Genomic DNA, 24,974 nt, shown 5'->3' on the forward strand with positions numbered 1-24,974 from the left:
GGTCATCAATTTACCTGGAATCTCTGCATGGCCTCCTCTCGCTCCTTCTCCAGCTCCCCCACATCTGTTTTCTTACTCTGCAGACTGTGGATTTCCTGGGAACACAGTCATTTCAAATAGTAAACGCACCGTAGTCCTGATCCCAAAACACATCCATGAGATGCAAACTATTCTTCTCTTGTTTTGCACCAAAATACTCGAGATGTGGCTCAGAAAGAAGCCGAGTCATTTATCATACAGCAGGGGTCGAGGATAAGATCTGGGACACCTTGATGTTCCCTGGGAGGAAGGGGGTTCGGCCTCCAGGGACACGTACCAGTCTGACCCAGCAACAATCCTGTTACCTAAAGTGGAACTTGTTAAAATGGCGGGACAGATGTGGTCACGTTAATGAGGCAGGAAGACAGCAGCAGGCTGCTTTTAAATAATATTTCACTTTTATTTATCCAGAGAAAATGGATTTTGGCTGAGTGTGTCCACCATCCATTTGATATATGGATATAAAAAGCAAAAAAATACTAGATAATAATAAGATAATACTTTAAATTCACATGGAGGTGGCAGCAGATGGAAATCTGCATCCTGCCTCAAGTCTCCACATTAACTTGTGTTTTATGAGATGTTTGCACTCTCAGCCTGAATCAACAAGAAAAATTACAGTGTTTTAGAGAGGAATCCAGATTTGAGCAGAAATAGAAACTAGCAGGGTGTACGTAAAAGGCAGAAAACACATTCTGCTCTATTGTTTATGCCCACTTGAATTTTTATGAAGTCATTATCTTTTGGACAAGATAAAAATCAAGATAGCTGAAGCAGAGAGACTTCATTAAAAACCTTGAGGATGATTTAGTGAACAAGTACTCAAACTGACTTCTACTCAAACTCCCTTAATAAATTTACAAGTTACAGTATTACTGAATGTTTCCAGGATTTTATTTTTTTTAATATCAGATGGATATTCATGCTGACATATCCAGTGGATTGCTGGCAATATTTTATGTCTGCTGTTATATTTGCAAGCTTTCTACACTGAGCTTCCCTTTAAGAAGGCAAACAGATTTGGAGAGTGTGCAGCGCGGGGAGAGAACTTGGTGTCTTGCCTGGTTTTTGGCGCTCAGCAGGGCTTCCAGCTCCTCCAGTGACCGACTCAGCTCCTCTTTACCAGGCTGACCAGCAGCAGGATGCCCCAGCTGGGACTCCAGCTCTGCCACCTGGAACACACAGACACATGAAGAACACGTACTTCAAAACAACATAACTAGATGACACGACTGAGACTAACAACACAATCAGAGCTTTTTAATTTGTTAAAAGTGTGAGCGCCTTTTTAAATGGTGGTAGAGAAACCCGGGAACAGGAGGCAGCAACTGTCACCACAGATTCAGCATCTCTGTAGCTGATATAATGAGAAGGCGCGGACTGGAGAGCGAGATCACAGAGGCAGCGAAACCAACGTGACGTTAACAGTCTTGTGTTATTCAGAGAGTGACTGGGAGCCAGTGGAGGTCAGGGAGAACTGGTTTGATGTAGCCTCTGGAGTATGTGTATTTCAACAAAAGGACAGCAAGTACACAAGTCATGTTAAACACAATAATAATTAAAGATCTATTAAAATGTTAAGAAATAATCATTCTTTGTGAACAGCATTGTTCTTGTTCGAAGCCTGAATGATGAAAATCAGCAGCAGACAAGACAAAATGAAACCACGTCACTTCAACAATGCTTTTAATCTCTCAATCTCACCTGGTGGTAAGAGGCCTTGCTGAGAGGCCAAACAGTTTTACTTCAACTGGCCAAAAAAAACAAAAAACATTTTATTTCATTTTATTCCAGACTTGAGATCATATTTAAACAAATAGCATTACAATGATTTAAAAAATTAGTTGTTAATAATTTAATATTTTAGAAATGTTTTTTTGCCTGTATTTAGCCATGTAACATCCCTAACTGACATTAGCTTGACAACGTCGGCATCTGACTCTTCAGTTGATTTCCTCAAACTGAATGAGAGCAATTTTGAAATGGCTACAAGGTTAAAAAAAAAAAAAAAGTTGTTAGATGACTGTTTAAATGCTGACTACAGCAGATTTTGAGTGATTTTTCTAATTAATAAATGGTTACCTTGAATTTGAAACCATGGTCTTTGTTGTTATTGTCTGAGGCTAATACATGGTTCACAATTAAAAGAACTGCTGGTATCTGCATTGCGAAGTTGTTTTTGGGAAATTTGGTTTTCTATAGTCTGAAAACTTTGTCTCATGGGAATGTGTTGGTGGGTTTTTGCATAATCCAGCTGATAGACAAACATGAAAAATGAGAACCTGCCTGATGGGTAAAAAGGAAAGGAAGGTAGAAAGGAACAAACAGAAAGTAATTTAAAGAGGAGAACGATGCGCTAGAGTATGTCTAATGTACGGGCGTTAAAAAGGTTTTATAAACCTAATGTATGGTGTCATTTTCTAAATCCACAGAACAAGAAATAACCCTTCACCTCGAGGGAGAACATGACATCAGCAGAATTAGCATTAAAAGTTTTTTTTACATTAATGCAAATGCAATAATGGACTCACAAATATACACGCACGCACACACGCTCACAAGTACATACACATTTGATGAATACTATTGATGGAACTGAGGAAAACCAACAGAGGTTCATTGCCTACCCACCTACACTTTACCCTCCATCTACAAGCGCACGCACACACGTGCACACACTTTTGTACAGCTTTGTCACTCATTAACATAATGCATTCTCTGGCCCCTTGAGCGCCGAACCCTAGACTTTACCCTAACTCTAATCTAAACCTAACTTTAATCTTCAACCTAAAACCAATTCTTAACTGTCAAAGAGCCCTTTGAATGGACCTCAATGTCCTCACTGTCAAAGTCTCTTCAATCCGATAGTCAACAAAAATGGATCCTCTCAAAGATAGTTGTACAAAGTGTGCGCACACACACACACACACACACACACACACACACACACACACACACACACACACACACACGTGTGCGCTCTAATAGCAATTTCCACAACGGATCAAGTCCATTTCTTCAGCATTCATCATGCATCACTCTGCTGTGTAATCTACAAATGACTCAAGGGCATTTCCTTTTTACATTCCCTCTCTCATCTGATCTCTCTTGACTCTTTCTCCATCACGAAACACACACACACACACACACACACTCACACACACACACACACACACACACACACACACACACACACACACACACACACACACACTACCAGTCAAATGCTTCTATGGAAAAAAGAGTTTTACTGCCAACAGGCCCCGCACTGGAGCCGCTCGCCTGGGAGACTTTTTATTTTTTAATTCATGGAGGGATGTGACCTTGCGAGAGATTTTGATGGAAAATATGTTGCCCAATCTGACCCACTTCCTCTGCATTTAACATATTAATGTAAAAGTCAAAGACTGTGAGTGACAGTTTGACGAAACAAGGACAAACTGTTCAGCATCTGAAGTGGGAACATGATGTGGTTTAAAGTTTGTGGATCAACGTGATCCTCCTCTGCCATCGCTCAGGGCTCATGACAGTCACAGTACAGCACCGACACTGACAGGGTGAGGGGTTCAACTCCCTCTAGACTTACATTGAAAGCAGGGTATTGTATGTTTTTCTTGCAGTGGGAGGAATCAGAGGAAGACAACTATCTAATTGTTTTAACAAGTTTTCACACAGTTTGAAGCAAGAGGATTTGATAATAAGACACTATACTTTAAAACTGATCAGGCTGTCACTGCATCATACTGTTGTTTTTGGCTCGACTGACCTTTGATATGCACTTTACAGGTATTAATGGTGCCTTAATTGCATTAAATCAGGTTGCACGTCGGTGTGGACTGAAAGATGAAACCTGACATGAGACGTGATCACAGCTGACAGCTGAGGTGAAACTTCTGTTTGCTAATTGTTTGCCAGACACAGTTAGTTAAAATGAATTGAAATGACATAAAATTCCAGAGCTGCCGGTGAATTAAGCTACTCTGAAAGGATTTCAACTACAGTAATAATATGTATAGAGTTGAAACAATTACTCAAACTATTAGTCCATCAACAGAAAATTCATGAACTTATAATCAATTAAGCACTTATAAATTTTTCAGGCAATAATGAAATAACATCTCCAGCTTCCAGGTTCTCAAATGTGAGTATTTGCTGGTTTGTCTTTGACAGGAAATGTAATGTCTTTGGGTTTTGAAGATGTCACCTTAAGATCAGGAAAATTGTGATATTTTCTGGTATTTTACTGACCGAACAAGTTGCAGATTCAAGGAAATGCCTGCCAGACGATAATGATAATAACCGTTTGTTGCAGTGCTTCAAAATGTCGTTGAACTGATCTTTTATGACAGATAGGAGCTTGGGAATTCAAACTAACCGTTGACCTCCTACTTGTGGTTTATTTTAATGTTGGTGGGTTTTTTTATTGCCAATTTTTCACATTTCAGTTCTCCCTGCTCCACCTGAATGTCTGAAATGTAAATGTGTGTAGGAGCGTAGAGAAGTTCCCCTGCCACCATGACCAACATTTCCATTTCTCTCCCTTTAGCATCTCCGCTGTGTTTTCACAGCCAATTTCAAAGAGGCAGTTTATAGATTCCACACAGCGCTACGTCGCACGGCATCCAGGCCGAGCCTCAAAAAACCATTGGAGGCTTAAAGTGGGGGGAGGGATGGGAGCTTCACAGTCCCAGAGGACTCAGCCCTTTCCTGTCATCCACTGTGCATTTAAAAGCCACTGTCCCTAGAGGGAGCAGCTCCGTATCTCTGAACTCTACACAAATGTGCACGCAGAGAGAAAACCTGTGAAAACTATGACATCTTTCTAAATGAATGTTCCCTGGAACATTTTAATCTTAAGAGACAAACAGAGGCTGGTTATATTCATATTCATATACACCAAACATCCACAAACATGTTTCAAACTGTGCCAATCGTATGCTCAACCCATATTCTGCACTTCCATCTCACAAGATACCGTTGCACTTGTTAGCAGACGTGTGATCGTTTGCGAGTAGAGTTTGGTAATACAAATATATTTATATAAAAATGGATATATAAATATACATGTAAATTTGCTTCTGCCAGAGATTTTTTTTTTTGCCAGACTGTTCATGCTGTGGTCTCTATACTCTCTTTAACATATCTGGATGTACAGATGGCTAATATGGACACAATCACATATCACAATACTTTCGATGAAATACCTCAATATTAATGTTAATATTGTGACAGTATTGTAGGGCTATCCAATGCTGCTTTCATAAAACATTATACACAAGTACACAAAAAAACGTATTTAAATATCCTGCAGTGAAATGTAATGTACCATCTCATGTGTTGCCAATGAAAGCTGAACAGAGGTCAGAGTGAACCCAGAAACCCAGAAAATAAAGGCAGAGCCTGAACACAGACATGGCTGAAGCTGAGAGTGTGACGAGGGAGGAAACGCCAGCCAACCTCTACGGTGATTTATCTTCTTCCTCTAACTGGGGCAGAGGGGGGAGGAGGTGGGCAGTATAAGGTGTCCTGTCCCACACACACAAAAAAACCATCCCTGCCCCCTTCAACACCCAACTGCTAAACCCTGGAGGCCTGCTCCACTTCCAGCCACCTGGTTGACTTTGCTGCCGTGTGTGTGCAGCTCAGCGTGTGTGTGTTTGAGGGGGTAACCTTCACCTGGGCTTATATAGATGAAACCACAACTTGAGCTAAAAATAAAGGGCCGGTTCTCTGTCACTAGTGATAACAGAGTCACGGCCGGCTTGTTTGCCGCAGCACTTAATTCTGTCGCCTTGAAGAAGCTTTGTTAAACTTGACCAAGTGCATAATTTTCTCTTCCTAAATTAAAGATGAAATGTTTGCATTCTGGCCCTGCGATTTTCAGAGGAGCCTGTCAAGAGAAATATCCCAAGGAGCGAGGCAGGATGAAAAATGCATCTGCAGTTCGGAGCAGCTTGTGTGGGGACTTTAGTGTGAGATTTAGATGTATGAATATAAAAAAAAAAATTGCATCACATCCAGCTGGTGTCTGAGTGGTCACAAAGGACAGGAATGAAAATCAGATGGTGTATTTGTGCTTGATTTAAGTAAAGCATTTATTTGTCTTACCACATCTGCTGTTTCAAACTGCGTGCATACACACAGGGGTTTGGAGATTTGGTCTAAATTATGACCCTCGAGGAGAACTGGTGCTGTTGCAGGCAAATGTAGCCTGGTGTTACCAGACGCAAATTCACTGTGTGAATATCTGGGTCTCAATACACCCGTCGTTGCACCCTACTGGGCGTCGACTTTGGGTTAATTTTGAAACTACAATGGTCTCTGATTGGTCCGGCCTTCAGAGCAGCAGAGATAACGATAACATGAAGAGGGTTTCCAGACTATAAACACAGCAGAAAACTGAAGCTGTGAGCAATAGTCTGGCGGAGCAGATTTTATTTATGTGTTTTCTGTTTACGGCACTTTGTATGAAAATCTAAACTACTCATGGCATTATATTCGAGAGCATCATCACTTTACTTTGATGCCTAAAACCTTTGCTCACATTTCGAGATAACTAAAAAAAAAAACAGCTTCACTCAACTGTTTCTCTTTGGCTATGAAATTAAAATATCGAATAGATCATATATCTTTTTTACAAAGATGAAAATCACACTTATCGTGATTTTACAAACTGCAAAACAAAAGACAACGTCAATCAGACACTCAGCTCTGATTAGGAAAAAGGAAATGCAAACCGTCACCATAGCAACTACATTGATGCTTAGTGCTTCTCTCAGTGGTGAATTAAATTAATTGCAAACAAAATTATGTGGCAAGTAGCCACGATAGAAATGTGATAATAAGCCCTGAAACTCTCCAACCAAGAAAACAAAGCACTTGTCTCCATCAACCTCATCCTGTATTTTCTTACACTTGTTATGCATTATTTCTGTCAAAGCTCATGGTCTGAACTCGTCTCAAAAATGACTATTGGTCAGTTTAAGCATCCACCAAACACTATGAATTGCACCACACTGTTAATGACTGCAGGACTACAGCGCTGCTGTGCTGTGCACCCTCCAGATGTTGTCACCTGGTCTCGGAGGCGATCGGTCTCCTCCTGGTATTCAGCCAGCTGATTCTTCCACTGCTCCACGCTGCTGTTGGCTTCCTGCAGCGCCGCCACCAACTTGGCGTTGCTGTCCTGCAGAGTGAAGAGTTCAGCCTCCAGGTTTATCTCACACATGGACCTGAGGAGAAGTTACAAGAAAACACAAAGACTTAATTATGAATGTTAAAAACCTTGTAGCTCTCTTTCAGTCTTTACTGCTTTAGCTGCTAAATGCTTCATTGTGTTCACCCCGACTAAACCCAAACAATGAGCCTAAAGACACTAAAAGCTCCAAAGAGTTGAGAGAAACTAAAGACATTGTTTATATAAAAATATTAATTAGTGCTGCTTTAAACACATAATGAGTGTTAGAGTCAGAAAGACGCCTTTCTGGTGAGGAAAAAGCTGCAGATAATGAAGTAATAAAGTGAAACATGTATATTATGCTGCACCAGCTGTTTGATTACAGCTTATGGGCATTTAATGAGTTTAAGGAGCCATAAGTCTGTGTGTTTCAGGGAAGTTTGTAACATGTAAGGGATTTATTTTCCTATTATAATTTAAATATTCTATTGCTCCGTCATATTTTATGTCTTACAATAAAGTCCTGCACATTTGTTACTACTGACAGTTTGTAGGATGTCCATCATGGCTTCACAGGCTCCTAAAGAGGTTTGCGAATTTCAGCTTTGATGTTAGAGTAAGCCAGTAAGCAATAACTATTATTACAGCAAGTTATCTCAAAATCATAACTCACATTAGTTAATTAGGTTACTGAAGGTTGTTTTTGTGTTTAAACCTGTAACAGCAAGGAGCAGGAAGCACATTTATCAGTAGAAATTCACACCACTGGGTACTATGTAAGTAAAACAAAGCAACACAGGCAATGTGTTCTCCTTTATTAGTTTGTGAAGAAGATCCTGTGTGCTGCTAAAGTTCAGGATTCAGTGGGGATATTTAATAAACCAGAGGGCTTTCAGCTGAGAAGATGGATTTTAGGAAGCACATTCTTTGCTATTCCAACTAAACTAACAGCTTGGCAACCATAAAGCTGCTCACCATAGCAACAGGAGAGAAAAGCCAGCATAGGTTTATAACAATCATAAAATAAAATGGCTGGGATAATAGGTTGTAAAGCAGCCGAGGAGTGCTTTTCTGCTCCCTGTTCTCAGGAAGGTTGAGTGATCAATAATAGCCTCCATGATGATGATAATTATGAGCTGCTAAATTCAGCGCCAGTAAGGCTTGGATGGTCTCGAGTCATGGACCGACACAGATTAAAAACAACACATGAATCAAAACTTTGGGCTATGACTCAGGTGAGAGCAGGAAAGTGGTTTTGAAACATTTTAGTCTGCTGAGAGCGCAAACATGAGACACAAACACACAACACTGCAGAGTCTGTGGTAACAGTCAAGTTCCAAATATTCTCAGTCTGTGGTCCCACTCCCGGTCCTTTAAAGTCTCAGCACTGTAAACACCATCTCTCCATACAAACAAACGAATGTCTTGAGCTAATATTATCATTGTCTTTCCCCATATTGTAATTTTACTTGAGTTATTTCTAGCTGTACGTCTCATGTATTCTCTGTCTGTCCATCAGGGAAGTTGGATCCAGTGTCTGCTCCTCTCTCCGAGGGACAGAGGATGGGGAATGCTGCACAGACTACAAAGCCTTGTGAGGCAAAATTGTTGTTTGTAGTTATATAAATAAAAGCGATTTGACTTGACCCCGTCAACTCCAGATTGGTTCAACACAATCGATCCTGCTGACCGGGACAGCACTCAACCTGCCCTACATTTACCCTCATCTCCATTCATCCACCTGCATTGTATAGATTGGTTAGAATCCACCCAATATAAACTGGGTAGGGACTTATTTTTCTAGTATAAATGTTTGTTTTCTGCTGTCACTTCTGCCAAGGAGGTTATGTTTTTTTTTGTTTGACAGCAAGACGGTGGGAAAAATACTGGCCCGATTTTCATGAAACTTGGTGGAAGGGTGTCGCATGGGCCATGAAGAACCAGTTCAAGTGCTTCTATTCATTTATGCTGTTTATTCATTTTGAAAGTGTGGTAAAAGACATCATGAAAACAATTAGAGTAAGAATTTGGATAATGGAAATAAAAGAGTAACAGGGCTACGCAGTCCAAGTGCTTTTCTGATTGGTAATATGTCTTTTTCTTTTTTTACAACTCACATTTGAGAAATAAATAGTTGGTATAAGCACCACTTCAGCTTCCTGGATGGGTAACAGTTTGCTTTGTTTGCAGAATAAATCCACAATCCTGTCACAGAAAATTGCACCACCGTGTGCCAAAGAAGTCATGGTTTTTAGTTTTGTTCATGAGAGAAGTTTAAAAAACCTGTGAATTTTGAACAAGTAAGTTGTTTTTGGGTGGATCCAAATTTTTATATTTTCTTTCATAAATTTGGTGTTTAAAATAACAAAAACAGAGAACTGTGAAGCCTTACCAGTGAAATGCACTCTTTAAATACTTTTCGGTCTAAAGACTTGTAATCATCAGGCGCTTTCAGACTGAAGGAACTTTTTCATAGTTTTCAGAATTGTTGGAAGTAACACCTTTTTTTTGTATCAGCACTGCAGAAACTGAGTTGTAGTTCCATGAAAGCCATTTTGAGGGACCTTTTTATACTCGAGAACAAGGAGAACGTTGACTGACGTAAGTGTCCGTTGATTGGTCGAACAAATGATTTAGTGAAGTACACGTAACCACCATTTATAGAACCCCTTTATACGTTAGTAGTTGTAAACAACAACAACAACGCCTAACGTTAACCTTAAAAATTGGAACAAAACACGGACAAATGGGTCTTTGCTGTTGTTGCTGCATGTTGTCCAGAAGTGATGTTGCTGACATCAGTAGAGTGTTTATTTTGGTGCTGCGAATGCAAACAGGAAAAAAAGTCCTTGAAGATATGTTGTTCTACGGGGCTCTCCCCGGTGGCTAGTTCCTCTCATGAAGTCACCAGAACTATTTCGTCCGAATGAGCCTGTTGTTTCCTTCCTCTGAGGACAGATGTTAGTGGCTTGAGTCAGTACTAGGTACTGCACAGAGCTCAAAAGGGTACTTTGGGTTTTTACATCTGCTCATGTGACCACGCTGGGGGACTGAATCACAATGTTTAGAGAAAACGTACTAAACCCTTAAAGACACGATTTCCATCCCAGCACTCCCACATGCACATCTGCTACTCTCCCTGTCATTTCATTTTTTTGTGTATTATATTGTTATGGGTTGTTTTGTTTTTGTTTTTTTAATTATTTTTATGTTCTATACTGCATATTGTCCCTCCTCTGTCAAGTCAAATGCAAATAAAGTAAAAAAAATATATATAAAAATAAAACTTACTCAGGATATCTGTATAAAAGCTAGCTATCATGTAAAACAAACCATATTTTCTGATATTTCTGATCTTACACTGAGAAAAGAATGAAGCAGTACAATACACAGAACTCAGGAGGAAAAATAATTTTTCTATATAATTTTTCAGTGTCTACAGAATTGTGTTTATCATCCCTGAAGAGTAAAGGGAACAACTTCTCAGGACCATTGTTGTTCCAAATTTGTGTGTGCGTCCTAAAAACGACAATATTTTTTTTCCCCAAAGGCACCGTCCACGTGTGCCATAAAACAAACTAGAAGAACAATTTATCGTCGCTTTGTTGTATTAAAAACTCAACGCTTTCTCTTTCCAGACAAAACACTCAGGAGACACAAAGCGTGGTGGTAGAAACTAGGACAACAACTTAATATTGTAAAAAAAAAAACAAAAAAACTAAAGATAATCCCTTTATTTTCACGGGGTGTTACAAAAAAAAAAAAACATTTCAGAAGCTGGAACCAGTGAATTTTTGGCATGTTGAGAATAGCATTGTTGAAACAATGAATCAATTATCAAAATCCGAAATTAATAAATTAATCAAAATTACCGTTTCAACTCCAGTAAAAACATCTCCAAAGCAGAAACAAAATGGCGTCATTACCCTTCAGACAACATCTTCTTGACCCTCTCCTTCTCCGCCGTCAGCTCCACTTCAGCGCTCTTACTGCGAAACAGCTTTTCCTCTCCGGGCCCGTTGACTGTCAGCAGCGGCGGAGAGTGACGGTCCTCTGACAACTCCTGGACCGGCAGCACCGCCAGGGATAACAACACAAACAGGACATGAGCTCCAGTGTGGAGATGGAATAATATCAGCAGCAGATCTGTAACGCATCAGTTTCATGCAGTAAAAGTGCTTCTGGGAAAACAATGAAAAAGTTAGAAATCTGGTGCTGGTGTGTGCATTAAAGTTATGCACATGCTGGCATCAGGCTGGGACGATAATGTCTGCTGAGAAATCACGTATACTGCACACCTGGCAAGAGGCTAACGAGTGGCACAGGTCCCAATCAGTACCGACACGCGGGAGGAATTCAACCTTTTGATTAATTAACATTTTTAGTCTTGATGTTTTTACAAAAAATATTCAGCTTTAATTACATCTTAGTTCAATGATGCTCAATTTGAGTCTAAATGGAGTAAAAAGAGAAGACGATCACCTACAAAGTTATATTATTATATCACATTTCTTCCATAACACATGATCATCCTGAGCAGATGCAGTTTACGGTTGTCCTGGAGCAGTAAATATCTTTCTGCCTGCTCATAGCTGAAGCGTAACTCTGTCAGTTCAAGCTGTAAAAGTGTGGATTCAATGTTTGGAGTACCACAACCTCCATTTAAATGACTTATTTCACTATCAGAATTGAATGGTTCTGCTGTAAGGACTTTAAATGTGTTAAGTGCCATGAAATAACCTGTGTTGTGATTTGGCGCTATATAAATAAAATTGGATTGAATTGAATTGAATAATCCATCAGTCCAATAATATTTGGAAAGTGCAGAAGAGCCGCATGGTTGAAATATTTTATTCACTTCTATGCGAGCACAGGGCTAAACCGAACGGTAGCTGGCTCGTTCTCTGGTGTATGTATTCATCTTGCCCGTGTGAAAATGTCTGACCAGACACCAGATTTTGAAAAACAAATACAGAGAGATCTATCTGGCGGTGACAGGCTCAAATATAGCCGAAGTTAAAAGTCCCCGCACAACAGTTTGAACTTATTTGTTGACAGATGCGATTTTTGGGGAGATTTGTGAGTCGACATTTTGTACTCATTCATATTTTTTGCACAACTATACCATTATTATCTGGAGAGCTTTGCCTTTGCTGTCTTTCTTGGTAGCCTACGGTATAAAATGAGGGTTAAACTAACTGAAAGGTAATACAGTACAAGAGAATTCATTCATCTTCTTCTCATGTGAGAAAGAGCCTTTGACTTTGACTTTACAGCATCCAGATGTCTCGACTCCTGCCTGCTCGAACCAATACGCTTTGATATTTTCCTTCCCTGCTGCCCAGAAAAAGGTTCAGGCTTCCTGTCACACAATTCTGTGAACATTTCATTCAGTTTGAGACTGTGGGCTGAAAGACTGCTCCGTCCCCGTTTTAAAAGCGTGCTGATGAATTAGCTGAGGCACATTTCTATACCACCCGTCGACTTCTTTCTTTTTCCACTTTCTGCATAGAAAACCTAAACCTGAACTTTTCAACGACCGAGTCCGTCGCTGAAGTGTTACAACCCTGCACTTACTGTAGAAAGAGCTTCTATTATTAATTTGAGTGAGCCTGACTGTATCCCCCTGAGGACACTGGTTTATTATCTAGAGCTCAGCAGCTCTCAGCCGGTCCTTATGGACAGATATGGAAATGCAACACACAGCCAACTCATGTGGATGAGATCTGTGTCCAGAAAAAGGAACCAGAGAGCAGAAAAATCAAAGCTAAGGCAACTCCAGTTCGGCCCCAAAGCCAACGGATCGGCTGTGCGTATCCCTGAATAATTCACAGTGTGGATCATGTTTAAGTCATAAATGGGATTACAAATTTACAGCAGTTTTTCCCGTATGTTGTTCACTAACAGGCTGAGTGGGAACAAGGCGGAGAGACTGGAGCACAACCCTGCAAATTACGAATGACTAATTAATCAAAGTTCAAAAGACTGCCCCGTTTTAAAGGAAAAATCCGCGTATTTTCTGCTCTCAGAAGATGTTTGATGTCTATGAAATGTATCCTCTGGATAATAGTTTTAGAAAGGGGTGATGAAATTAGCTGCATGTTGCCCTTTACTATACATCTAAAAAAAAAAAAAGATCAGGTTCACTTACATTTTGCCTTGTTTTTACTCTCCCTAACAAAGCTTGTTATTTTTCTCTTTCGCAGCAAACGCCAGCTGTGTGCTGATGCTAAATTTGTTCTGAAGTCAACTTTGATCAGACTCAAGATAAATTATTGAGCATGATAGTCCATGCAACACTAAGACTAAGAGCACCACGGTCCCTCAAACAAAAGAAGATGCTTGTCTTTGTGTTGCTTTTTTAATATGAGGTGGAGTATGTGTTTTTACGCACCTGCGAGAGCTGGATGAACACATCCCAGGATGCATCAGGGGAAAGGCAAAGGGAAGAGAAAACAAATAAAACATTAGATGAATAAAATCATGCCTTAACCCATATTTTTTTTTTTACCACGCAGTGATCCATCCCACTTTTGGTTCACAACAGTTCAGTATCTCTGCACAAAAACTGACAATTTTCTGTTTCTGGTTTGTTTGTTAACAGAAGAAGAAGGTCTTTAGGAGGAGCTCTGATTGCAACTGAAGGCGAGAAAAACAAAGAAAGCAAACTGTATGAACATAGGAAGAGGAGGTCACAGTTCCGCCCACACAGTTTTGATTGACAGGTGATCCTTTGGTAACACAATAGGAGAGAGAGCTTAGCAACAAGCAAGGCAGACAAAATTAAGATGGAATAAACGTATGTTTTTCATTCTTTATAATCAACAACATTCACAAGTGGGTAAATGTGTATTTGAACTCTACATGCGAACTTAAAAACTTCCGGGGTCCTGAGGGAAGCCTCTATCATCGATGGTATCCCACATACTTTAAATATTCAGTAGATTTTCTGAGAGCCTTCATCATGACGTCTCTGCACCACTGTTTGTCTTAAGTACATCTACACTGTTTATTTATTTATGTCGGCATCAGTCCATTTGCTCCTGTAGCTTTATAAAGCTCCTGTTTCTTTGCACTAGTGTTTCATTGAGACCACAAACCCGCTTTATTTATTCATCTGTTCTCTCATCTGAGGCACGAGCTCAGGCCTCCCCTGAAGCACCCGTCCTCCAACGCACAGTCACACACATGCATTCACTTCTTTTTAGCAGGTTTTAATGCAGAGTCTGTGGTTTGAAAAATTGATGGCTGGCTTTTCTGTTTGCCTCTCCGTCTGCCTCTGCACAGACAGCAATGTATGGGAGGAGGTGCCGAGGAGGGGGGGAAAAAAAGCTCCAATAAACAGGCGCAAACAAATGACAGCTGTTACATGTCAGAGGAGGGAAACAGCTTCTTCGTCTTGCTGTGCTTCCACTCACTCAGCTGATTTATTGACAGGGATGCTGTTTCTTGCGAACCGTTTATTTACTTTTACTGTGCAGCTCAGTGGTTTCTACTCTGTTCTTTTTGTCTGAAACGCCCAGTCCGATGAGCACACCTGGACACCAGATGTTATTTTACACTTTGAACTGTATAGAATGTAATAATATTACAATTATTTGTTCATACAAAGATCCTGGAGTCATCTGTGTTTAGGCATCCGTACTACCATCCTTTTATCTGTTATTTCAAGTGATCTATTCTTCTTCTCAATAAAACTTTAGTCTTAATCACAGACATTTTGGAAATTTGCTCATTTACTTTCGAGGCGAGAGTTAGACGTGAGGATTGATACCACTCTTACGTATCGTCAGTACAACAGCACACGGTATTGATTCAGGCTGATGGGAGTCATGTTATGATCAGTCTCATAGACAGTAATTTATTGGTTACGGGGACAGAAAATATATCTTAAGATTGACTTTGCAACAATTTGCAATCCTACTTCTATGTTTTCTGACCCAGCAAATGTTTTGTGAGAAATACATTAAAAAAAATTTAAAATATTTCGACATGTTCATTTTAATATTTTCACCTTTTAGATTTGTAGCACCTGCAGTAAAAAGGCACAGTTGAAGAATTTAAACCTACATCTTCCTGTAACAGAAGGGAGCTTCAGAGTTTTATTGAACGCCCACAAACAGGATGTTTTAGAAATACAGTCTCTCTGATAAATAAAGAGGAAATAATTCTATTATTTAAATTCTTTAAGTAAGTAAGTTTCACTGAACATATTGAAGCCATATTTTGTGTTGATAACAAATTATATTAGAATTTGCTTATTTACTGAGGTAATGTAAATCTTTCTTTTGACTTGTGAAATAAGATGAAATGAATATGCTGAGTAATTGGTATGTATTAGTTCTGATTGACCAGATGATTGTCAGCTGATTATCAGCTGGTTGCCAGCTGATTATCAGCTGTGATAGGGGAGAAGGGGTACTGAGTTTTTTGTTCTTCTTCACCAAACATGGAGGAAACGTGAGGAAGGGGCATCGGTACAGTCTTTGACCTCACGTTACAACGAGAATGTTTTGTAAACTTTTTTGATTAATGTGAGAATAAACGAAACAACTGAATCGGCGACTGCAGCGTTACGATTTGGACCGGTTTAATGTGCGAGTCAAGCGGAGCTCCTATTAAGATGGCACAGTTTAAGTGAAAAGGACACGGCCACCACATTATCACTCACTTAACCTTCTTTATTATTGAGCATATTTACTGAAGCTCTGCTGCACAACACACGGCATCAACACTGATATTATTATGGCTTTAATTCGCCCCAGTAATAAAACCCTTCGATAAAGCATCTATTAAAAGACATTTTCATGAATATTATTCTGTTGCACAATTCAGTTTGTTATCTCTGCACTCAGTAGCCCTACAGCAGTCTGTTTATCATTCTTCATTCTTATCTCACTGACTTCACCATCTCCTCCTCCATCTTATCTTTCAGCTCTGCAAATAAGCCTGAAAGCTGAGGCTTTACTGCATGCAGATCCCCTGCTGCCATCCACATATCAGAGGCGGAATATGTGTTCTGTGAAGCCCAAGGCTGCCAAGATACAGCTCTGCAATACTATCGACAGTTACTGACCAGGGCTGTAGCCGACCGGCTGCAGGTGATGACTACTGATACATTGGGTGAAGTGGAAAACAAAATCTTCTGTCGGTTTGGCAGTTTATCACATCTTTGTGCAACATTTTGTAGCTAGAAATGTTTGTCTTTTAACTCCATCCGTGATCATTTAACTCGAGCACTACAAGAATCATGATGAATGTTTCTGCTCTCCACTTCAGTGATCTGCTCTCATGCAGAATACGCTCATGGGTTTGTAGAAAACTTGAAACAGTTCTCACATATTGGCAACTGTTTAGAAAAGCTTAGCAGCGTTAATGGAGCTCTTAACTGGCATTATACAGCCACACTGGAGCTGCCATCAATACTTGGCTGCCACTCAAACATACCTCACCCTCGTGTGCCAGCAACCTATAACAGCTTTCGTTGGCTACTATTTCTATATTACACAGGATCAGAGAGTCAGCAGCATGGTGTTTTACATCGTGCAGCGGTGAGCCAGAAGTGAGAAGATGTGATAATGACCTCAACAACACCTCTCTGTTTACAGCCTGCCACAAAATCAATGACTGCCGTCTTAACGAGAAATCAGGGCATGTTGCTCGGCTGCTTCGGAGTGTTCAGCTTTAGCACGTTGATGTGTGTGTGTGTGTGTGTGTGTGTGTGTGTGTGTGTGTGAGTGTGAGTGTGAGTGTGAGTGTCTTTGACTAAATGTGTGTATTCATGATTATGTGTCCATGTGGTGTGTGTTTGGGAGATGTCAGGCTTTTTTTTCCTATCCAATAGACAAAACAGGTTTCTCGTTGCCATGACGGCATGTAACACCTCTGTTTATTGTCATGCCACTGACCCTGACTCTGACCTCTGGGTGTTATTGGCCCCTTAACATCCCACTAACCTACGTTTCGTTGCAGTGAATGAAAAATGTATTTATCCATTTCTAATCTAGTGACAGGGTGGTGTTGATGCATGTGCATGCTGTGTTGCATGCTGTTGCCTGCCAATGAGGAGACATGCAGAGGCAAGAAACTCATTTCACACACGCTGTAGTTGCAATATCAACATACAACACGTGTGAAACAGGATCATGTGCTTCTAAATCCTGAGTTTTCCTTTTTAGAGGTTTCTGACACTTTTTTTCCCCTTTTTTCTTGTTCCCTCCACATTGTGTTTCTTTCTGCGGTTTTTTTTTTTTACCGTTTTATATTTGCATTTATATTTCCTTCATTATAAAGCATATGTACTAACTTTCATTTAAAAAGTGCTATACAAATAAACCTAATTGGGGCATCCTGATGGCCAGTTGGTAAGATGCATACAATGTGACCACAACACTGGGAAAATGGGAGTGTGAACTCTTTTTTTTTAGTACTTTGGACAATTAAGGAATTAAAAAAGAGATTTTATCCCTGAGCTTGAGGCAAATCACAAACACAAATCATACAACCTCATTTGTTTACTTCTCGGCTCGATCTCCCCCTGAAAATCAACCTTATGACAATTGCAGTAGATTATGGGTTGAAAACTGAACAAGTAAATGTTACAGATTGAGCCGACCTTTGACCTCATCTGACATCTGCTTCTGAGCAGCTCAGTTCAGCATCAATACACTGAGAAAACTGGAATAAGTTTCCTTATTGAAAACAAGAGTTAAGTTTTACCAATAAATACCACAGGCTGTGATAAAATAATGTTCAGTTTCTTGTGCTGTTGACCTTCTTGGTATTGAATCTCTGTTCTGTTGTTTCCAGCAGTGTCTTTCTCCCAGCCTCAGTAAATAAATAGACAACAACACACCATCAGCTTTTATGCGAGTGTCCCAGAGCCGAGGTTGCGGTTGGCAGCGTGACTCTGCAGTCTCCCAGACCTGCTGAGTAAGACTTACACACAGTGCACACACACAAAAGCAGAAACAAGCACTGCACTCTGGTCTGAATCTAAGTTCCTACAACAACCAAACACACACTTAACGCTAGTGAGCAAAAAATTAGTTCGGCGGAGCGGCTCAGAGACTTGTCTGCGGAGCCTCTCAAACAGGGTGTGTACTAAGGGAACACACAGGGTGTTGATACTCTTATTTGTAAGAAGAACTGCTAAAAGTTTAGCAGAACTTTGAGGGGGGGAAAAGGTGAAGGACAAAACTTTTCCAAACTTTCCCTTCTCCATCTGAACCTCAGAATTATCAACTTCTCCAAGAAATCACCAACGCTGGCCGGATAAATGCCGGGGCCATTGTCCTTTCGGCAGCAGCCAGATTACCTTCAATTATGGATGATTCAGGTACCAGAGGTACCAGATGAGGATCCATCTAATCCCTCGTGACTCTTTATTTGTTTAAAATAGAAACAAATGCGCCGAGTTCGTCATGATATCTCCGCTCCTCCATCATATTGGCCTGGAGACCGTTATGTTCCTTTAAGGACGCAAGATCAGCGACTGAACCTGTTGTCCCTTGACCTTTTATCCAAAGCCATGTTTAGACACACAGGCGATTTAAAATGTTCATGTTTAAAATTATATTTCCTCTGAGTGCAATCTATTTATAGAGTAATGACTTTTAAATTGTGACCAGCAGTGAGGTCTGAATACAGCTAGCATCATGCATATATCAAAGATGATTTTCCTCCTTTCCTCTAATATTAAAAATATTTTTTATATTTTCCTTACTCTATTACCCCTAATTTGTAAGTTGGACAAAAAACAGCCTCCATTCAGACATCGTTAGATCTCCTGAGAATCCTCCCACCACCCAATTACAATGGAGGATACTAAACTTCTAAAAACTAAGTTTAAACAACTCAACAGCAATTTGCCTGTTCAGAAACAACGTCTCCATTACACAGGATTAATTCACAGTTTAAAAAAAAAAAAAAAAAAAAAAAAAAAAAATTTCCCCTTCAGCAGAAAAGATCTCTTGTTCAAAGCGAGGTTTTTGAAAAATGAATTTCCAAACTAGCGGATGGAAAAAATTCTGAGTTGATTTACTCCATGTTTTACTATAAAACCAATAAATTGTCACAGCAAAAATGCACATATTACTGCGTAAATGTTCCCATGTCACTTATTTTGGCTGAATATTGATCTTTGAACTTGTTTGTTTTAAGAATACAGAGTTGATATTTTCCACCTAGGAGATGTTCTAATCAGCCAGAGGAAGAAGATAACCTGTTTTTCTTTGAGTTTTAACAAGGTACAGGAGTGCCTCACCTGTGGAGCTGCAATGTTGAGCGCAGGGTTGGCCAGTTCAAACCTCTCCTGGGATTTCTCTCTGGCCAACCGGGCCGCCTCCTTCACCTCCTTAAACTGCTCCGCAAACTGTAGGTGGAGGACGAGAAGAGACACAAGTTGAGCTCAACAAACACACCAGATCGTCCTTTCTTCTACAGTCAGCCATCAATTAGTTGTTCTGGTACTGTAATCATTTACTCGTATGTTGTATCTGTAACTCATTTTGAAAAACAGCCTCTATTAATGGTGGGAAAAATGAAATCAATGAATGACAAATGTCCTCTGACAGCAAGGGTGAAATCTTAAGAGATAAAGAAATGTCACTAAAGGAAGCGTCCTGCATGGGTGAACTCTACGTGGTGGCAAAGAGAAAACGTGTAGTTTGGACTCCTTTTTATTAAAATGTAAATATATTCCAAATGCACAAGATGTGAAAGAGAAAAAACGTCCTCAATCATGTTTCCTCTCCTCTCGTCTGAAAGACGTCTTTGAAGTATTTTCTTTGAGTGCAGCTTCAGCGTTTGTGTGAGTGGTGTTTACCTGCTGCAGCTGCTGCTCGGTGGAGAAGCCCAGACCGTAGACGGTGTTGGCCCGGCTGTCCGCCCACTGGCCAAACTTCTGGGAGGTTTTGGTGAAAGTCATGTTTGGGGTGATGGTGCTGTTGATGATGGCCTGACAGCGCCATGAATAAAAACCAATAAATAACATGAAAAAAAGAGAAGAGGGATGTTTTTGTGATAAATAAAACACGGCAGTACAGAAATAAAGTACATAAATAAGAAGGATTTAAAACATGTATTTAATATGCATAGCAGACGGTGTTCAGACAGACTATAAAGGACACAGACGATTAAAAACCTGAACAAAAAACTGAGATATTCTGTCTGAAATATTGCTTTTCATTAGCAGTATTTTCATATCACAAATAATTTGAACTTTTAAGTTGCTCCATTAGCTGTGATGAAGGTCAAGGTGCATTGCCTTTATTTCTGTCATCACTAGTTGGCATGTTGCACCATGCATGCATCATCAAACCACTTCACACACTTTTAAAAGCCTGCTTTCAACAGAAGAACATTTTCAGGGACAAAAAAAAAAAATCACAATGTACAGAACAAACCAGGAAGAACGAGAAAAATTCCTGTCACCTTTAAATGCCAAATTCATTAGAGCCCTTTGTTATTTCTCATTAGTACATACAGTACTTGATCAGCAAATATGCAGATTTTCATTTGAGGAATGACTGTTGACTGTGCAGCGGCTCCCCACAACAAACAGGCTGATGTTGGAGCTACATGCTTTTATTTTGTAAACCCATCACCAAAAATACACAGCATAATGCAGGAGCTTTAATATGTTGAGAATCTGCAGCTTTTAAGGTTGTGTCACTTACAGTTAAACATCCATCACGGAGATCTACTGAAAAAACTGTTTGTGCAAATAAGGACAAAAACAACGAGGCCACCGACAGAGCTAAGTGAAAATGCTTGTTGTGCTGTGCGATGATCTGTTCTCTCTCTCTCAAGTGAACAGCCTGATGAGGTGGATTTGTTGCCAAATTATTTCTTTAGTCTTCAAAAGCTTCCACGCTCAGGGCGGCAAATTGGCACAACTGGCTGATGAAAAACAAAGTGCGGTGTCTCCTCTAAGTTTTGTTTACGAACAAGATATCCTGTTTGTGTTGGGACTCCCAGGTGCTTCAACGCTGCCGTGGATGCCAAAACTACCGATGTGGGTGTGTGATAAATATTCCACTGACAATGTGTGCATTCGACTAATGCATTTGCTCCCATTACAGCCACTTACAAAACAGCAAACACATCTACTTCCATTTACTTGGAGAATCACAGGATACGTTACACAAAGTAGGCTTAATGAAATGCAATTGAGGAGAATATGATACTCCACAAATAAAAAGTCTCTACGCTAATGTGATACAAGTACCAGAGGAGGGAAAAATCATTGTACTTTCTGTTGCCTTCAGCAGTGAGTTAGAGTGTTCGAGAAGGACAGGAGAACAGACACCCTGTAATAAAGACAAAACATGGCTGTGTGGAAAACTGATTTTGTTCACGCTCGCTTCATTTGACCGAAATGTAATAATCAATATGGAAATTTCTTAAAATCAATTAATGCTAATCAATCACGTTTTAGTGAATTATTTACTGGTCATCTACTTAAAAACCTGAGTGGAATGACTTGTGAGGATGTAATACACCCGTCAGTCCACTAGAGGATACCGTGTCAGTGTCACGTTTTGCCTTGTTTAGCACACGCACGTATGACCAGCCTGCACAAAGAGTGATAAAGTCTACGTAGGGAGGCATGTGGCTTTCTATTAAGAAACATAAGTAAAATACAGACATAACATCCCCCACAGGTGTCTGACTGCTCATGCCCACGAGGGGCAAAACGTGACACACGGTATCCTCCGATGGACAGAATGCATGACACACTTTGAGATGATACCGGATTGATTCTTTTGTGTGTCTTGACCTGAAACACTCCCAAGTTAAACACTACGTGTCTGTTGTGTGCGTCTCCCCGAGAGGAAAATGTGCTGCAACACTTCAGTGACTGCGCACAGACCTATTTCTGACAAAAAAAACAAAAAAAAAGATTAGATACTCCTGCCTTTGACATCAACGAGCCCTTCTGTGATTTTCCCCATCCCATTATCCACATACACACAGACACACACACACACACACACACAAGCTATTAAAAACATTTTCAAGCTGCACTTGAACCATTTTCAGATATACCTGATTAATGCGTGTTCGTGTAATGAACATGTTAAATAGAATTTATGCACAGATCTGCGACACGTGACGAGAAATGCGTCTAAGGAGTGAATGTGTGTGTTAACGCGTGTTGGGCGCCCACCTTTGTACCACCCACACTGATGATGCGGTAGACAGTGCGGCTGGCATCGTAGAAGAAGGACACGGTGACGGCGTGTTTGCTGGCCGGCAGCCAGTTGCGTTTGGTGGCCGGGTCGATCTGGAAGACATGAGCTCTGGCACTGAAGATGGGCTGCTCCCTTTAAAGCACAAGACAAGAACACAGAATACATTTATATTACTGCTCATTGGGTGTCACAGTAATTTGTAAAACACATTAGGCAGGTAGGACCATGAAGACACCATGAACGCATCATGAAGACACAATGAACGCACCATGACGACACCATGACGACACTATGAAGGCACCACGAAGACACCGTGAACACGCCAGGAAGACACTATGAAGATACCATGAACGCACCATGAAGACACCATGAAGGCACCCTGGAGGCACCACGAAGGCCTTTCAGTGGTCTGACTAAAGCTGCACTCATCTGTGTGTTTAGTATTTTACAAGCAGGCCACTGGTTCTCTGTAATAAATTTTAATGAATCAAACTACCACAACGAAAATGTAGAGTACTTTTAAGTGGAGTCAATAAACTACTTAGATAGCTATGTTAATTAAGTAGTGCTTCACTCTATAGTCACCACCTTTCTTTGTTTCTGCCGGAGTGCAGCCACTTTACAAAAACAAACATAGAATCAAGAAAATCATACCACAAAGGCAGTGAACAAAGAAACGCACAGATGGTGAAGGCAACAACATTTTCTTAGTATTACATGAAAGAATTCTTTATCATAAAACCTAATTCTTTCACATCTCGGACAATTTTACATGAAATATCCTTCTCAGGCCCGGTCTGCAACTTTAAGGCAAACAATAATTAAAAGATATTTACATGTCTGTTTACAGGTGGAGATTTCCATTTCAACCTTGTTTCAGAATTATTTATTATTTAGGTTGCATTTTTTTTTTTTCATCATTTTGCTCATCTTTATGGCAGTCAATAGTGTTGTTTTCCCAGCTGATTATTTATCGAATAAAATAATTGTGTTCATTATTGAATTGAAAGTTATTTCAGTAACAGTTTCTCTGGGAACTTGACTTTTACTCGTTTTATTGCGAGGAGCAAAAATAAGGGAACATTTGCAAATATATACAGTTGCCGTTATTGTTTGTTTGACGACACGCCTAAAGAGAGAAAGTCACGAATTGTTGAGGAATAACTATTAAATTAACATGTTGATTTATTTAACTTTTAATGAATCAGACAACAAACCAGATTTAATATATAAAAGAAGAACAGCAGCGCAATCATACACTCGTATCAACTGGAGTCCACTGAATTTCTTTAAATAGTGTGCCATCAATCATTCTGTACCGACACTTGTCACTTTCAGCAGCGGAGTAAATTCATCACCTTCAGTTTGAACTCTTCATTCGTCACTCAGATCTGTGGCAGACTCAGGTCGGCTGCTTCATCTGTGATTTTTTTTTTTTTTTAGGAGACATAAATCTATGCGTGTGTGTGACGCTCCTCGCTGAGACAGTTTCTCAGTGGACAAACTCACCTCAGGGCCGCGAGTAAAGTAAAGTAGTGACACTCGGAGAATCAGAAAACAGTGTCACTTCAAGCCAAGTGCGAATTGTATTCTTCGTGGATACTCTGCTGTTCAGGAGTTAGCTCTTCCAAATAACATGGAACATATTTTTCCCTTTATGCTACGTACCAATACCAGCTGTGGTTTTATTTACATACGTTTTACAACATCTGTCATTGAAATTTACTACGTGACTGCAAATTTTTTCATGTATGTCTTCAAATAATCCTGACAAACCGTGAGCTAATTACACTAAAGTAGTGTTGGAACGGTGCAGTCCTCCTATCATTACTTTCTCGTGCAATTCTAATGTTTCGGTCCTATTAATGAAAAATTCCAACCGTATGCTGCTTTACTGAGGATAATAACTCAAGAGGAAATATTGGAAGTGTGACACTGGATTCATCTGACTTTAATTTCTGAAAACTCATAATAGCTTCAGCTCCACCTGCATTAGATGTGGGGACACCAGGAGTCACAACCACAACTAGAGACTCTCAGTGTTCATCTGTGTACGTGACAACTTTTTAATTTGCTATAAACATAAATAAATAACAACTATATGCAGCCAATTTGTGAACAATCTTGAATAATTCAGACATTCTTGAAATTATTTCTAATGCTCTGAATATCACAACTTCTTCCATCTCCATTTGATCAGGGCCGCACTCTCAAGTGTCTGAAAGTATGACCAATAAAGCAAAACATCTCAGTCACACTGGCTGCTCGATGCCACCAGGAGCAATCTGAGTGGGAAGACATGTTTTTATTTTACAATTTGTGAAGGCTGGCCCTTCACAGTCGTGCCACTTTTAGTAATTACTGTATTTATACCATAATCCAGGCTCGAAGTAGAAGTTGTGTACAAGTGTGGGCAGCTATGACTGTTGAACATACTGTAAAGCCATGATATTCATGATATTCCTGTATGTTTTTCCTTTATTTCTGTTCACTTTTAATGAGCTGCTGTGTTCAAATCTTAATTGGGGCGATGCTCAAAGTCAGTACACAGGATTGTTCTT

The 24,974-nt window shown here is 40.0% G+C and overlaps 1 protein-coding gene across 1 annotated transcript in view; it reads right to left on the reverse strand.

The window, feature by feature from the left end:
* LOC138200530 (homer protein homolog 3-like) overlaps positions 1-24,974 on the reverse strand; it is a 49,389-nt gene that overhangs the window by 5,190 nt on the left and 19,225 nt on the right. The window contains exons 3-10 of the mRNA XM_069153306.1: positions 22,389-22,545; positions 20,043-20,174; positions 19,482-19,589; positions 15,300-15,308; positions 11,143-11,279; positions 7,115-7,271; positions 1,101-1,211; positions 15-95 (exon numbers count right to left, since the gene is read on the reverse strand). Coding sequence (XP_069009407.1) covers positions 15-95; positions 1,101-1,211; positions 7,115-7,271; positions 11,143-11,279; positions 15,300-15,308; positions 19,482-19,589; positions 20,043-20,174; positions 22,389-22,545 — 892 coding nt within the window. The remainder of the gene's footprint in view (positions 1-14; positions 96-1,100; positions 1,212-7,114; positions 7,272-11,142; positions 11,280-15,299; positions 15,309-19,481; positions 19,590-20,042; positions 20,175-22,388; positions 22,546-24,974) is intronic.

Source organism: Embiotoca jacksoni, unplaced genomic scaffold (assembly GCF_022577435.1).
Source record: "Embiotoca jacksoni isolate LCO1_2020_lvr unplaced genomic scaffold, fEmbJac1.0.p SCAF_19, whole genome shotgun sequence".
NCBI classification, from domain to species: domain Eukaryota; kingdom Metazoa; phylum Chordata; class Actinopteri; family Embiotocidae; genus Embiotoca; species Embiotoca jacksoni.